At 33.1% G+C, this 17,726-nt stretch overlaps 1 protein-coding gene across 4 annotated transcripts in view; it reads left to right on the top strand.

Annotated features, from left to right (window-relative positions):
• FMN2 (formin 2) overlaps window positions 1-17,726 on the top strand; it is a 473,310-nt gene that overhangs the window by 58,242 nt on the left and 397,342 nt on the right. For all 4 annotated transcript variants that reach the window (XM_056816081.1, XM_056816082.1, XM_056816079.1 and 1 more), the window contains exons 3-4: window positions 1,269-1,416; window positions 9,566-9,621. In XM_056816081.1, the coding sequence (XP_056672059.1) occupies window positions 1,269-1,416; window positions 9,566-9,621 (204 nt within the window). The remainder of the gene's footprint in view (window positions 1-1,268; window positions 1,417-9,565; window positions 9,622-17,726) is intronic.

Here is a 17,726-nt window from a genome sequence, read left to right as displayed (position 1 = left end):
AAAACTACACTATTGAAAGTCAAGCAAAATACATTGACCAAGTAGATAGACTTTAATTAGCATTTCCAGTGAAACTATATATCAAGTATTCTTTTTTTTTTTTTTAACTACATGGATGCCAGATAGTAGAGTTGATAGAATGCCAGACCTGATATCTGGAAGACCCAAGTTCAAATTTGATTTCAGATACTTACTAGCTTTGTGGCCCTGGTTAAGTCACCTAACTCTGTTGACCTCAGTTTCTTCAGCTGTAAAATAAGCTGGAAATGGAAAAGGCAAACCACTCCATTAACTTGGCAAAGAAAACCCTAATAGAGTCAGGAAGAATTGCACATAGATGAAAAAGGCTAAACAACAAAGCAATCCACAATAAATTGAATTGCAACTATTGGAATGACTTACAATGCTTAATTAGATAGGTATGTATTAATTTAGTTCTTTATTTTCCCTTTAATTCCCAGTTGTGTTTCTTTGGAATTGGGTAAGATTGATATACTTTTAAACTTGACTCATTACTTTCATATCTCCTTGCTATTCTTACATAGGCAATTCTCAATTTCATCACAAATGAATCCCATTTCCTGGGCCCTGGATTTTTGTAGTCAGAGAAGCCATTATTGGCTAAAAAGTTCCTGAGTGCAGTTTGTAGGCTTTCTCTCCAACATGCAATTAATTGTTAAAGGCATATAATATTAACATTTGTGCAGATGTAACTCTGGGTGTATCAAGAGTTTAAGGAAGAAATGCTGCTTGTCATGTAAATACCCTCTAGGGTTAGCTCTCTTTACTGCAAAGAGGGAGATTTTGGAGACCAATTTCAGGAAAAGAGGTAAGACAGCTAAGGAGGAAAAAAAGCAAGAAAAAAAAGAAAGAAAAAGAAAAAGAAAGGAAGGAAAGGAAAGAAGTAAAAATGGAGAAAAAACCTGACTTATTTACCTTTTGAATCTTAATTATTCAAGAATGTCTCTTAGGGATGAAGAAAGGAACAGTGATTAACAACACTGGCTCTTGAGTATAGGATGTATATTTAAATCCTATTTCTGATTCTTACTATGTAACCATGGTCAAGTCACTTAAGGCCTCTGATTTTATTTTCTTCATCTATAAAATGGGAGGATTGGACTAAATGGTCCCTTCTAATTCAAGATAGATACTTCTATATTCTACATAGAATTATCTACTGAATGATTTATGTTAACAATCACAGGACGTTGATTATTTATTTGATCAACTTTGAATTAATACATACATATTTACATTTAATACAGCAAGATCAACTTTATACTTGGGCTGCAGTCAGTCAACCCACACATTCTCTGGATTATACAGAAGAGCAGTTTCCAAGAAGAATCCCCCCTGTCTGGCCTCCAGCAAAGGCTTCCGATGAGGAACATGGACCGAAGGACACTGAAACAGGTAGGATGTTGATCACATTTTTTTAGGGGGCCAATATTTAGCAAAATGAACTCTACACTGAAATATTTGTTAAGAAATGTAAAAACAAATCAAAAGATTCATAAATTTAACTTGGTGCTTCTCCATCTTTGAGCAGGGAGTGAACTTCCTAATCATGTTTTTTCATCAGAAACTCTGGACATTCTTACCCACTCCCATCTTACTTAGCCTCTGCCTCCAAAGATAGTGGGTATATTACTGCCTGCTCTTCTTTCCTCTTCATTATACTCCCTTTTTCTGATTTCCTATTTGTAGATTATAAGAGGTGAAAAGGAGTGGGAAAATAGAATAAGAAAAAAGATATATGTATGTATGTATGTATGTATGTATGTCTATACTCCTATATGTTTCATGCACTATTCCTTGGTTATATTTTCTTCAAACAAAATTATACATAATTTCCCCTCATATGTTTCTTTTTCCTTTCCCTTCTGGCTTATAGTGTACTTCTTCAAATGTGTATTTATGACCTAGAGAAATAGAGGCAGCATAATATAGTGAAAAATAAAAATAAAAACAAAAACAAACAAAAAAGTCAGTGACTTGGAATCAGAAGAGACCTAAGTTCCAAAGCCTAATTTGCCTCTTCTTAGCTGTGTGATCTCAAGCAAATCATTTTATTTCTGAGCCTAAGTGATTTTTCATCCAGTGGTTATAATGTTATTTGAACTATCCATCTCATAAGGATGTTGGGAGGGTCAAAAGAGATACTATATGTAAAGACTGTGCAAACCAAAGCCTTATATAAATGTGAGCTGTTAACAGTTTCATTTTAGGAGAGTCAGGTCTAGAGCAGTTGATTACAACTCGGGCAAATTCTGAGTGAACTTGCCTTTCCCCCTTTCTGTAGTATGAGAAAATGGACAGATAAAATTGATTCTTGAAACCTGTTTGTGATAGCATGTGTTTTTGAATCTCATTAGTTTTTAGTAATTTTTTTCTTCTTTCTTTTGCTTAAGGCATTTTCTTCCTGACCTTAGGCAAATGGGGGAACTGTGATCCTAAATGGATTAAGAATATGATTTATCCACAAGGCAACAAATTGCTACAGAAAGCAAACCTTAAATCCTGGAATTTCCTGGTGGGGCACAGAGGGGTTTCCTCTTAATCTTTGAAGTCAGCAACAGGTTAACACAGTGGAAAGTAAGAATAATTAAACCAGAGTTGACTTTAGAATTATATAATATTCAGCTGCCATTCTCTTTCCAGAAAGAACCCTGATGTCTCTGAAAGCCTCAATATACTTTTGTAAAATTTATATTTTTCAGCTCCTGAGCTTAAGCCTAAAAAGCCCATTATTTTAGAAATGCCCTCCACACTTATCCTAGGAGACATCTACTTTCATGATCCCAAGCACTATGGAAGTTTTTTGGAAAATACTTGCTATATTTATGCTCACCTTTTTTCTTTCTTCATTCTTTGAGGCGCTGCTCTGAGATTAATTTGTCTATTAGATGCTCAGAAATGTTATACTATAAATGATTCCTTAGAGAGGGATAGCTTCTCAGGAATGTACTAGATGATATATAGAAAAGAAGTCACTAAGAGGGGATGAATTAAAGTGTGTGGTCCAAGATAGGTATTTCTAATGAGTCAAAATCTTGTGGTTTAAGGGGAGAGTCTGGTCATATAATTTGAAATTGAAATGCATATAAATATTTAAAAGGAAAATATTTTTTAGTTCACAGTGTCTGCTATAATATATGCTCTCTTATATATTCTATAATATAACATAAAATATTTGTCAATAACATCCAGATGACTGCAATATCAGTTTTTATATAGAAAAAGATTATTGTTTATTTTTCTTTACTATATAAGAATTTCTAATAGTATATATGTTCATATGACATGCTGATCATCATGTTGGTATAACTCTCAGTTATTTTGTTTTTTCTTTCTCCTCTCCCACCTGTGTTCTATTGATCTTGCTTGATTTTCCCAAGTGAATAATAATTTCAATTTTTATTGAACACTCTGAAAAGTGAATTTAAAATGTACTTTATTTTTGACTCTCTATTCCTTATGAATTCTCAGTAAAATCTATTAATTGAGATCTAGGCTTTAGTTTCTTCATTACGGAAAGATTTTCAGTTGAAAATATTATTAGAATTTATGTAACTTTCCAAGATAATTATCCTTTTTGTTATTTGATATAATCCACAAAACAATAGCACAAATAATTTTAATACATAAAACTTGTCTCTCTTTAAAATATGCATCCTTGCAGAGGATACTGAAGGTAAGGAGAAGTTTTAACTTTCTGGTTGGCATAATTTCCATAACTTATATACCTAAATTTCAGGAGTAAAGTGCCATTTAATATTTGAATAGTGGTATAAATAGTTTAAGGGCATTGGAAAGCTGGAACCTGAATTACATATACATAGCTTTCTATCATTCCTGGTAAAAAACAAATGCAGTGTTTAGTGATAATTTTTCTTATTTTGGAAAGAAGAAAATTTCTAATCTAAGCAGAACATCCTAGAAAATCTGGGACATTGCTTTCTCTCCTTTCTATGATTCCCCTAGTTCTGGTTGGGCACTAATTATAGATCCTTTTAAATTCTACATGGTGTCCAGGACACTGCCTTTATGTTATCTCACACTTTTACCATATATTATCCTTCCTTTCTTTAAGCTCCCTTATCCAATTCTTCCAAGAGGAATGTGTTGACATGGAGTAACTGAGTCAAAATTAAAGTTTGTAACCTTTCTCTTACAGGCAGAAAAAAAATGGATTAGCAATATAGAGACTGAGGCAGCTAGGTGGCACAATGGATAGAGTTCTGGGCCTAGAGACAGGAAGACCAGAGTTCACATCTAGCCTCAGACATGTTAACTGTGTGGCCCTGGAAAAGTCACTTAATCCTGTTTGCCTTAGTTTCCTCATTTGTAAAATAAAGGAGAAGGAAATGACAAAACACTAGTATCTTTGCCAAGAAAACCCCAGTAGGTTCAAGAAGAGTTGGACAAGACCAAAACAACTGAACAACAAAAATATAGAGATTCTTGTTTTTATGATGCCATTGGTTGTATCTACATAAGTGTACCTACCGTGTGCTAAACTTCTTTCTCAAGGTATCTCCACATGCTTTTGATGCATAACCAATCATTCAAACAATATTTGTTAAGGTTCTAATATTTACAAGACACTTTACAATTGCTGGGGATACAAAGACAAAATCGAGGGAGCATTCTCAAAGAGTTCAAATTCTATTCGAAAAAAGTCATATACAAAAATAAGCAAATGAACAATAAATATGAAATATTTTAATAGGGAGAAAAGCATTAACAATTGACTATAGAGACATCATGAAAGGTCTCAAGTAGAAGGAAATACTTGAACTGTTTTTTTTTAAAGGAAATTAGGTATTCTCAATGTAGAAGTAAGGTGGGAGTATATTCTAGGGTTAGTGAGACTATATGTGTGTAAGGTATTTAAAAGAGATATGGGCTATCCTCTGTGAGGACCAGCAAGCTGGCTAGTTTAGCCAATATCTAGAACATGTGAAGTGGTATGATGTATAAAATACCTAGAAAGGTAGTAGAGAATCAGGTTGTGAAGAAATTTTAAAACATAATGCTGATGCAGCTGGAGAAAAAAATTAGAAAAAAACCCCTCAATTTTTCTTTAACTTTCATTTTATAGTTTCCATCTTACTTTATGTTTACTCTTATTAACTATTGCCAATTTTCTCCTTCTTTGCTTCTGTCTCCCAATTTTTCATCTTCTTGGACCAAGTTGCTACTAAATTTACTCATAAAATAATCCTAACCCTGTAGGTTATTCTGAGGAAGCCATAATAATGGTGATCAAAAAAGAGTCACTTTTTAGCTCTTTAATCCATTTATTAATGAAGTACTAGATGTAAGGTGCTACGAAGAATATAAATAAATTCAATATTACAAAAAATGAGATCGGATTCCTATTCATACAGAATGAACCTGAAGAGATGAGAGAGCTTGTCCAAAAATGGTAACATAAGGGAGCAAAAACTTTAAAAACCTGTTGTATATGGAAGAAATGAGATGAAAATAAGTAGAGTAAAAAGGAATCTAGCTATGGTAATTAGGAAATACTTAGCTAAAGACATAGTGCTAGAAATTTTTGTTCAAGATACACGGGCCCTGAGGACATTGTATTTTTTTGTAAAGAAGTTAGCCAATGACAATCCTACTACTTTGTTGTTGTTTTGACTCATCTACTAAATTTCTTATTTGTCTTCTTCCCTTTTAACACATTCAATAAGTACCTTCTTTTTACAACTTCTGTAAACTCCTTTCTTCCCCTTTCCCCTTTACTCTGCCTCTCCCTTTCTCTTTTCTTCTCCCCTTTCTCTTCTCTCTCCTTCCTTATGCTCTTTCTTCCCCTTTATTTCCTTCTTTTTTGCATAATTTCTTGCCCTTTTCTACTTTCTCTCAATGTCTCTCTCCCTCTCTTTTGCTTATCTTTCTCCCTCTTCTTCCAGTTTCATTCTTTTCTTATCTCTTACTTTATTCTCCAATTTTTCCTGTTTTTTCCCCATATATTCTTATTTTCAGCTCCTTTCTTATTGACAGCCTTCTAATTTTTTCTTTTTAAGTACTTTCTTGGGTTTACTTTCACTGCTTATTAAATATATTTGTACATATTTAATATATATTACATGTCAGAAGGTAATAGTTATATATATTTAACATATTATTATGTTTATTTATAATTATATATATACACACACACACACATGTGTTTATAACCTTGATCTTTTTTCTTAGAATCAAAACTGAATATTGATTCCACATAAATGCCAAGCAACTGGGGTTAAGTGACTTGCCCAAGGTCACACAGCTAGGAATCTCTGAGGCCAAATTTTAATCTAGGATCTTTATCTACTAAATCACCCAGCTACCCCTAAATACAGTTTTATTGAAATTTTTTTTTTACATATTCTGCAAAAAGTCACAATTTCCTTGTAACATTTCAAATTACATTCCAGAATGGTTGGTTCAATTCATATCTTCACTTGGTTCTTACTGCTCTTCTGACCTGGCACCAAAACTCAGTATTGATTCTAAGATAGAGTATGAGGGTTATGAACTTTGATACATGTATTTAATACTATACATAAACATATAATAATGTGTTAAACATATATTTTAAACTCTTACCTTAGGTCATACAATATGTATTAAATATGTATATGTTTAATAAACAATGAAAGTAAACTCAAGTATTTAAAAATAAACAAGGAAAGGGAAGAATGTCAACAAAATGAACTATTTCATTTTTTTTTGTAATTTTGAATTCAATTGTAGTGTGAAGTGGAACAGTTATTATAATTTGCATAGAATAATCCTTAATGTGGTTGTTATTAATTTAAAAAAATTAACACTATTTGTATCCTCTACACTATATAAAAAATTCTCATTTTTTATCTTCCCTTTGCTTTCCATTTTTAAGTACCATCTTCTAGCATACTCATTGCTCTTTCTCAAACTTTTAACTTTAGAGTCAGCATATTCATGCCTTCCTCAAAAACATTTTAATGTGAAAAAAAGTCTTTTCCTGTTCTCTAAACCATAAAAGAATCACACTCAATATTCATTTTATAAGATATATTTTCAAATTAAAAGTTTGTGAGGGTAAAAAGTGACTTCAAAAATCATATTTTGGAAAAAATGAATCTATAAAATAGCCACTTAAACTATAGAAAACTAATGTTGGGTTTTAAAGTTCAGTGAGGTAACCTGCACATCTTTATAATTCAGCCATGTGCCATAGAATCAAACTTGCCATGAAAGTTCATAATTTTGCTTGTCCTGGAAGGCTACCAGGCCCAGCACTATCGAAATAAATCTGGAATGTTCTGTATGTATTTCTGATTTAAAAAATGAATAAGTGTTATTAGGGCTTAGATTTGCCATCAAATATTGACTATAGCATAGCTTTGATGTTATGGGACTTTATTAAAAAACAGGTTTCAATAATAATGGTAATCCCTGCTTCTAAGCTTAGTAATCATAAAATGAAAGAAAATCCATTTTTTATTAACAGTGTCTGTTCACTGGGAAAAATCATCAAAAATGTTTTTAATGATATTATTCATTTCTTTTGTTATGGCCACTATGAGGTCTCCTGTGTTAAAATTTTCATGCTTCCCCTCTAGGCTGTTCTCCATTGGAACAAAAGAGTTTGAGATTTAAAAGCATCTATTACTGGGAGGTGCCAGGTTGAAATGAAGAGATAGTAATATTTATAAGTGTTCTGTTTAAATTCCTCAGTCTTATTTCTCTTTTTCCTTTAGTTCACCCCTTAATCAGTAAACCATTTAGTAAATGACAATCATGTGCTAACTGCTAGAACAAAAGAACAAAAGTTGCACAATCCCTGTCCTCAAAGAACTTATAGTCTATTTATGGCAAATATCAGTTTCCAGAGATGAGACTTCACTTTCCCCTCCAAGAATGTGAGTGAGACAGGATGTTAAATGTTAAATCTATTTTTTAAATGTTTCAACACTATGCTTTGCTTTTAATTATAATGATTAAAATATGTTTTGCAGTAAATTCAAAAGCTAGCAACCTACATGGGGAAGATTGAGGGTGAATTTTTGGTTCTAATTTCAATTAAAGAGGCTTTGGTGGAGTAATAAAATCAAGAGATGAGGAAATTAGTATTTATTAAATACCTACTAAACTCTGAGAATATAAACATTTATCAAAAGATAGTTCCTGCTGTCAAAGAGCTTACAGTATAACAGAGAAGATAATAGATAAACAACAAGACATTACAGAATAAAATGAAGTTCAAGGTGCTGGTCCTCAGATGCAACACGTGGTATAGATTGGTTCACATATTCTTGTCTAACATGGAAGGAAGGGGCATCTGATTCTTTGTGATTTTTGAGAACTAAACTTTTGATTAATGTGATGCCCATACTACAAAGCAAAGATTATTTTTTATACTGTAAAAAAATCCACACATTCAAACTATGATTAGAATACCTTAAACATAGTTTAAATGCATTTGGTACTCAAAAGATTTGTAAACTGCCAGATATAAATGTGTATGTATACATGCACATTTTAATAATTATAAGCTACCTATGTGTTATACACATGTATCATGTATATACATATATTTATATATATATATATATGCACACATACACAAAATCTTCAAGTCACTAATAAAAGAAAAGCAAACCAAAATAACCCTGAGGTTAAATTTTATAGTTTGTAAATTGGCAAAGATAACAAAGGATGAAAATAATTAATTTTGGAAGTGTGAAAAGGTAGGTATACTAATGCATCGTTAATGGAGCTGCAAATCAGTTCAACATCCTGGAAAGCAATTTAAATTTAGGCAAATGAAATGACTAAAATCTCCATATCCTTACTAGAAATTTCACTAACAGACAAGTATTCTAGTTTACTTACTAAGAGGAAAATTCCATACACAACACTATTTATTATTATGCTTTCTGTGTCACAAAAGGATTAGATAACAAAGTAGATACCTATTGGTCAGAGAAAGACTAAACCACTATTGCAAATGCAATATTGCTATGCTTTTAGACATAATAATATAAGGAAGCATGGGAAAACTTAAATAAACTGATGCAAAATGAAGTAAGCAGAGGAAGGAAGATAATCAAAATGATTACACAGATATAAACAAATGAATCAAAAACCAGAAGAGCCTGAATGTTACAGAAATATGATGATTAATTTGGTCTCAAAAGCAAGATATAATAATTTATCCTCCCCCAACTCCTTTACATATATGTGTATCCTCTGGTGTGTAATATTGTATTTAATTCCCTCTTTTTACTGCAATGATTGATTTTGCTAAATTTTTTCTTTTCTGCTGGTTTAAAAAAAATTCTTTGTTAAAATGATAAGGATCTCAGAGTAGGAGGGACTAGGGGAAGACTGTCAATATAAAAATAAAATATATTAAAAAGATCTGTTTTAAAAAAAGTTATGTTTGTTACCCAAGTCACACATGTCATGATGTTATAATAACTAAGATTTTATTCTTTTTCCTTCTGAATAGGAAATGAGAAACAAAATTACTTCCATCTTTCAGATATATTTACTCTTTTTTTTATCCTTTCTAATTTAGAGTTTCAAGCTACTATTTCAGAAACACCAAAACAGTGTGCAGATGCTGTTCAACAGGTAAGACTTTTCTTCAGGATTAAAAAAAGTTCAGTTACCTTGAATTATTTACCTTTATGAGGTTTTTCCTCTTAAAAAATCATTGGATATGAAAGGTATAATTTTCACAAACTTATAAGAGAGAGTGTTGGGGAAAATTTTCATTGGTAAGGAATATGCATGCTAAAACAATGCCAACTCATAGAAACATGATTCTCCACATCAATGTGTAAGCATGAACAATCAGTGGCATACAAAGAAGGGAAATGAAGGGGGAAAAAAGAATTTATTTCAGTGCCAATTATGTGACAAATGCTGTGTGAGGCAATTTACAAATAATTATTTGAATCTCATGTCTCTTGAGGAAAGTGTTATTATTATCTTCATTTTAAAGTAGAGGAAAATGAAGCTGACAGTTATTAGTAACTTGCCCAAGCATTTAGTTAAGTGTTTGAGGCTGCATTTCAATTCAGGTCTTCCTGAATCCAGGCTCACCAGCATTATCTGTGGGGAGCAATGGTAGACCCAGAACGTACTTTGGGTTTTGAATAAATCATTCACCATAAGCTCCTAAATTGACATAGGAGCCAAATGAAAAAGTCAGCATTTCCATCCAATGTATTTTTTACTTTTATGATTTCGTAGTTTAATGAGCTGTGATTCTATGGGAGGTACTGCTCTTTTTCCTCTTTGAATCTTTTTCAGTATATCTCATTTATTTCAAATTTTAAAAGTCTCTGAATATTTTATGATGTGAGAAATTTCCTTTTCCAATAGATCAAGGGAAAATGAGGGGCTTTTGGATTTTTGAAATGGCAATCAGAAGAAAAGGCATTGTTAGGAGCTTTATTTTATATGAAGTAAAGATCACACTTATTGATTAGGTTTGAGATTGAATCAGTAATTCAATATTTGGAGTTAGTGATTTTATCAGCAGAGACTCTCTTTACCACCAGTACAGATCACCACCATGCTCTCTACTTTCAATGCTTTTTTATGACTTATCATGACTAAAAAATGTTTATCTATGGTTATCCATCCTATTTTGATTCTCTTTGAACTTCCTTTTAGCCCACAAATATACAATCTGTATCACTGGGTCTCTAAATAAATGACATAGATCAGAGCAGCTTATGTTCTAGTCTTCCTTAATGATACCTTGGGCAGTAAATATAAAGAATACATTGATTAGTGTACTAAATGACCATGGAAATTCACAGCACATTTTTTATGTCGTTCATAGAATTTTGTGGAAGAAAAACTTAGGAACCGCGAGTATAGATTAAAGCATTTGCAAGCCCTAGCTGCAAACTTTTAAGCATGATATAATTCTCCATTGTTGTTAAAAATATCACTCCTAGATTTTCTAGTTGGTTGCAATACTTACTAGGTTTACTCCCATTCCACAGCAAAGTATTGAAATAGATCCTTAATAGAAGATGATATATCATTGTTGCAACTCTGACTAGGATGCAAACTGTGGGGATAAATTTTTTGTTATTTTTTAAACACCTAAAGTCCCTTCAGATTTCTGTATGTTCAAAACAAAGATCTAGTGCTGGTTAAGTCCTAGAGACTAAGATAATCTTAGTATTTCATATAACATTGAACTTCAAGAATGTCCTTTGTCTTGTCATTTTAAGAAAAAAACATTTCGCCTTTTGTTTTTTTTTCCTCATGTTAAGAATGAAGATTCTCTTACATTCCCTTTTATGGAGAATGAAGTTTGCATAAATCTAATAAATCTTTGGAAGGCTATTTCCCTTACCAGACATGATAAATTCCTGAGTTTGTCTGCTTCACAAAGAAAATTGGCTCCAAGACAGAGAGAGTTCCAAACTGAGATTTTTAGATTGCATTAAACTTAATATCCTGTAGGCTTTCCAACTTCCTGATTTTGGAGTGTCATCTCAGGGCTTCCTCATTAGATCAATAGTAGTTTTTACTTCCTTGTAAATATCATGCAATGACATAACCAATGTGATATTTCTGTGTTTTGCTGTCATTTCACATTTGTGCCTTGTCTTTTTTGAAACTTACATTTCATTAAAGCTGTGGACATTTTTAGGTTTATAGCAAATTATGACTGGTTTCTCTATATTTATATTAACCTATTTGTTAGACTGATGCCTTTCATGAATAATGCAACTCCTCCACTGTCTTCCATTAGAAGAGAAAATGGAAATATTCAGTAGGTATAGCACCCAGGTTATTCATTCAAAATTCATTCAGCAAAGATGTATTGCCATCTGTGTGAAAATTTAATGCTAAGTTCTAGGAGAGCCACATAGATTTAAATAAGACTTCAGTCACTGTCCTCAAGGAGCTTTTAAATCTTATAGTGAAGTATGCAGGACAAATGGCACCAAGGTGGCTCAGTGGAAAGAGTGCTGAGTGTGGAGTCAGGAAAACTCATTTTCCTGAGTTCAAATCTAGCCTCAAATATTGACTAGCTGTGTGGCCCTGGGAAAGTCATTTAACTCTATTGGCTTTAATTCCTCATCTGTAAGATGATCTATGAAATAAGCTGGAGAAGGAAATGTGATATTCTTTAGGGTTTTTACCAATAAAACCCTAGATGGGGGCAGGAAGAGTCAGAAGACAGTTGAAATGAATGAATAACAAAAATGTAGGATAAGTGGATATAAGAGATACAAAAGTAATTCCTAAGATCTGAGGAAGGAAAGATCATTTCACATTGGAATGGATCAAAGAAGGCTTCACAGAAAAAAAATATCATTCAAATTGAGGCTTAAGTGATAGTTAAATAAGCCTGGAATTTAAAGACATATAAAGTAGTATGAGATAGGACTACAAGGATAAATTGGTGTCATATTAAGGCCTTCAATGCTATACTAAGGAGTTCTGGGCATTATCTGATAGCAAATAAAGAATAATAAAGCATTCTGATCAGTAGAGTGATATAGTAGCTTGGTATAAAGAAGCTCTGGTACAAATATGCCTGTCACTCCCTGGATATCTTTGGACAAGTCTTTCAACCTCTAAGCCACTGTTCCTCTTATGTAAAACAAATGGGTTGGATTAGATGACTTCTAAGGACCCTTTTGACTCAAAATCCATGATCCCTTGATCCTGTAGTCACACCTCTCCATCAGGAAAAAAAAACATTTAAATTTAAATATTGAAATTAATATTTAAAATGGTATACCATACCGAATGGGGATGAATAGTACTGAACAGGAGATAGTGGGAGGAAGACTACTTAGGAAGTTATTATTATGGTTCAGGTGAGAGGCAGTGAAGTCTATAGTGGTAGCAATGAAATTGGAAAGGGGAAGGGCTGGATATTGGAAATATTTGAGAAGTAGAATGGAACTTAGTCGCTATTTGAATATAGGTTGTAATGAGGAGGAATCCCAGGGATTTACACATGGGTAATGTGGGGGAGACTAGTTGTACCATTCACCAAAAAAAAGAGGAATCACAAGGGGAATGGGGTGAGGTGGGGAAAGATGTCCTGTTTCAGATATTTTCCCATTTAAGTGAGAAACAGGATAGGATGGGATTGCTTCTCAGTTAGACATCCTATGTTGTTTGACTAACTAATATTGGTGGTCTCTTCAGTCTCTTCCCTCCATCTTATTGAACTGCGGTGTTGTATCTTAGGTTACCCAACACACGCCATTCTTATTGGCTTTGCCCACCAGGGCTCTTGCCATTTTCCTGCAACAGAAAGAATCAAGTCAAATGGTAAAGAATATTTTCTTCCACTTATACAATGTTAACGAAAATCTGCCTTGATGTAAAACCAAGAAAAGGCTTTTGAAAAAGTACTCCTGAGCTTTATGATCTTCCAAAACATGAGAATGGCTCAGAGATTGACAGGAGCCAGTGATAGAAGATTCTTGCATAGAAATATGCCTGGCAGAATATTAACATGTCATAGTTACTTTTACCTCTGAGAGAATTTCTAAAATAACTAAGGTAGGGAGGAATTCATTGGAAAGCAATGTCTGATACAGTAAGTTATTTTTAAGGAGTGCGTGTGGAATAAAAGTCATATTTGTTATCTCTCGGTAAGGCTGTGTAATGTATTGGAAAAAACTCTGAGTTGGAATTGGGAGAAATGAATCTGAATCCTGGCTCTCCCATGTGACCATGGGCAAGTCACATTCCCCCCCCCCCAACCCCCCCGAGTCTCAATTTTTTCATCTTAAATGAGAATAATAATATTTTCAAGACCTATCTTATGGTTGCATTGGGGAAAGTACTTTGTAAATTCTAAAAGCAAGTCAGTTTGATGTAATGAAAAGAAGATCCAGCCTCTAATGCTTACTCACTGAGTGCTTCTGGACTTGTCACTTAACTTTTTTGAGTACTCAGTTTCTTTATCTATTAAATCGGGATAGCAGAACTTTAAATCCCTATCTCAATGAGTTGGCATAAAATACTTTATAGTTCTTATAGTTCTATATAAATGATTTATTATTGTAGTGATGGTTATTTCTAATGGCTATTTGTTGGAGAAAGTACCTTGATTCAACAATTTAATATCCTCCCCCATATAAAAAGTCATACTAGATTTGTCTAACTCAAAATAAATAGTTTACAACATTAAAATAACAAAATAAAGAAATCAGTCATCATCATTAGCAGCAATATTTATATACAAAGCATTTTAAACATTCTTTGATACACAAGGCCATATTGGAATTTAAAATGATAGGCTTTTATTGAATTGTTAGTTTTTTTGAGAAATAAACAAAAAGCAAATATCATATACTCTACCAAAACATGACACATGGCAAAGGTCATTTTTCAGTAATATCAGGAATTCAAATTCTTCTTCCAAAGTTCCACTTCCAGTCAATTGTCTGAGATGTAATTTGGTTTGCTGATGATCTGATTCCCCAAAGTATAAGCTTCTCTGTTATTATATATGACATTTTTCCTAGGAAGTATACTCTAATATTTTGTTATAGTGGTTTTTCACAGATGTTTGTTGATGTTAGATAGCCTATGACTGTATAACAATCTAAATTCTTAAATAATGGGAAAAACTGGGTCACTTTTCAGTTATTCAGAGGAATTAGAGAAAATTTGGGCAAGAATTTTTCCTTTCAATTTTACCTTGACAGAAGGAGATAACCTGGTGAATTGGAAGGAATTATATTAGTAGTTATAGGACCTGGTTTCAAATTTTGACTGCTAATTATGACCTACATAACCTTAGGTACAATCACTTTACTTCTCTTGACCTCAAGTTTCCCATCTGTAAAAATATGCAAGTGGAATTAGATGACAAATAAAGTTCCCTCTGCTTTAAAATCTGTGACTCTTTGAAAAGAGGACATCAAACTATAAATTGAGTTAAATTATATACAGCATAGATGTTTATAAAAGAAAAGAATTAGTTGGATCCCTACAAATAAAAATAATAATACAAAACATTGCAAGTTTTAGACAGATGAAATCTGACAAAAGAAATTTTAGATAACTAAAGAAGTTTTAGATAGTTATAATGTATTTCCCTCTTCATCTCTTAGGATCTCTAGGTTCCTTTTTAACACTTAGATGTTCTACATGAATATGTTCTTGCCTACTAATGTTCCTCCCTCGCCCTATCATTCTTTTTGATCCTATCTATATTTGGAGCAGCTACATGCTTTAGTGGATAGAGTGCTAGTCCTGAAGTTAGGAAGACCTGCATTCAAATCCATTCTCAGACAATTATGAGCAGTGTGACCCTGGGCAAGTCAGTGAACCTTATTTGTCTCAGAATCCACTCTTGTAAATGAACTGTAGAGGGAAATGGCAAACCACTCTAGTATCTCTGCCAAGAAAATCCCAAATGGGGTCACAAAGAGTCAGATAGGACTAAGAAATCACTGAAAAGGAGCAAAATGTTTACATTTTGTCTTTATCAGAAAGTAAAAATCTTGAGGACATAGTTTATTTCACTCTTGTTTCTCTCTAATGGCTAGCACATAATAGGTTTAGATTGTAAATGTGTATAGATTAATCAATGGATATTGATGAGACTCAAAGAGTAAATATGGAATGGATTCATTTTAGTTTCACTTTTGATTGTCCTTGTTACTAATAAACAACCAAAAGTTGTCAAGAAAATGGTCAAAATTCAAGCAAAATAGCATGATTCAGGAGTTAAGAACTGGCTCTAATAGAAGTATCTCTGACTACACATTTATCATTTGCCTCAATTAAAGGAATTCCTTGACAAAACAGAAACCTCAGTTAACATGTACATATGAATACCTTTTCTGGGTATTTTTAGAAAATGAGCCAGCATTTAATTTAATTTATTTATTTTTAATTGAAAAAATTATTTAATTAATTGATTTAGAATATTTTTCCATAGTTACATGATTCATGTTCTTTCCCTCCTGTCCTCCTACTCCCCTCCTGTAGCCAATTAGCAATTCCACTGGGTTTTACATGTGCCATTGATCAAGACTTATTTCCATATTATTAATATTTGCACCAGAGTGATCATTTAGAGTCTACATCCCCAATCATTCCCCATTGAACCATGTGATCAAGCAGTTGCTTTTCTTCTGTGTTTCCCCTCCCACAGTTCTTTCTCTGGATGTGGATAGTGTTCTTTCTCATAAGTCCCTCGGAATTGTCCTGGATCATTGCATTGCTGCTAGTGAAGAAGTCCATTACTGAGCCAACATTTTAGAAGAGGTCAGGTTTAGGGCATATAGGCTAAAAGCAGAGCTCAAAGAGCTTAGTTTCACAACGATGATCCCCTTTCGATCATATTTGAACTTTTGAGCTAAAAGTCACATCTTTAAATTTTTGTCAAAGATTCATTTTCTCTCCTTATTCATTCTATCATTTTATGGAAGGAAAACAAGAATCTTTTAGAAAGCATGCTATCGCCTATAATTTACACTCTTGTTTGTAAGATTATGCCCTGCCCCTTTACAAGGGATTGCCTCTAACTCGTTATCTCTATCAAACTTCCCTGCAAACAAAACTCTTAAATCAGGTGAAGCAAAATCCCTTCACATGGCTTCATGCTTTCCTCTTTTTTGTCACTAGATGGCAGTTACGTCTTTCTTAATTTCCTTTGTCAAATTTGTCTTCCAGGTTTAAAGTTGAAATGTATTTGCTGTCATAGTGTCATAGTGATTATTACTCTTAGGGTTGGAAAGGAACTCTGAAGTTACATGGTCCAAGCCTTACTGAATATGAATGGCAGTAATAAAAGGTCCAGCCTGGTTACTAGGTAAGGGCTTCAGCCTTGATGAGAGAATGAATGCCTTGTCTACTCTGTATTCGCCCTGAAGCAGATTTGGAAAGTGTCCTGTAAGTTTTTCTTCAGCTGTGAATTTTTAGGCACCTGTTCTCTCCATCTGAATGTCCTGGAATTTATTGAATGAGTTTTGACTTTTACTATCTTGCTGTAGTTAATAATTCTGAGAGTTCAGTATGCCTAGAAAAACACATGATTCATAAAGCATTTCCTCAGCTGGGACGTGTCTCTCAGCACTGCTGCCAGTGGGTCTGTTGCCTAAAGCAAAGAAAGATGGAACTTATGTGGCAACAAAGGATAATGGCTATGCCTTAAGTACATTTCTTTAGAGCTTCCTAAAGCTATGTCTATTTTAAAGAAAGCCTGATGGAAAATGAAATTAGAATCAAACTTTGATTAATTTCTTAATATTTTCCTTTTTTATAGCCCTCAGTTCTGTCGTATTATTTGAAGGATGACTCAGGTCTTGCAGACAAAAAGAAGGCCAACTTTCAAAAATGATTTTACTTTCACTTATATTTCTTAGTTTGTAGATTTGGTTACTAGGTTAACGTTTAAAAGATATAAAGTTATTATAATTTTTTTTTTATCGAAACAACCTTCTTATCGGGCAGCTAGGTGGCATAGTGGATAGAGTGTCAGGCCTAGAGTCAGGCAGATTCATCTTTCTGAGTTAAAATCTGGTCTCAGATGTTATCTGCGTGACCCTGGGCAAGTCAGTTCACCTCATTGCCTCAGTTTCCTCTAAAATTAGCTGGAGAAGGAAAGGGCAAAACATTCAAATATCTGTGCCAAGAAAACTTCAAATAGGGTCATGAAGAGTTGGACACAATTGAAAAACAATACCAAGTCTTATCAAATCTAAACAAATTGGTCATAAGAA

The sequence above is a fragment of the Monodelphis domestica genome, chromosome 2, assembly GCF_027887165.1.
Source record: "Monodelphis domestica isolate mMonDom1 chromosome 2, mMonDom1.pri, whole genome shotgun sequence".
Lineage (NCBI taxonomy): Eukaryota > Metazoa > Chordata > Mammalia > Didelphimorphia > Didelphidae > Monodelphis > Monodelphis domestica.
This window is presented reverse-complemented; position numbering and strand designations above follow the sequence as displayed.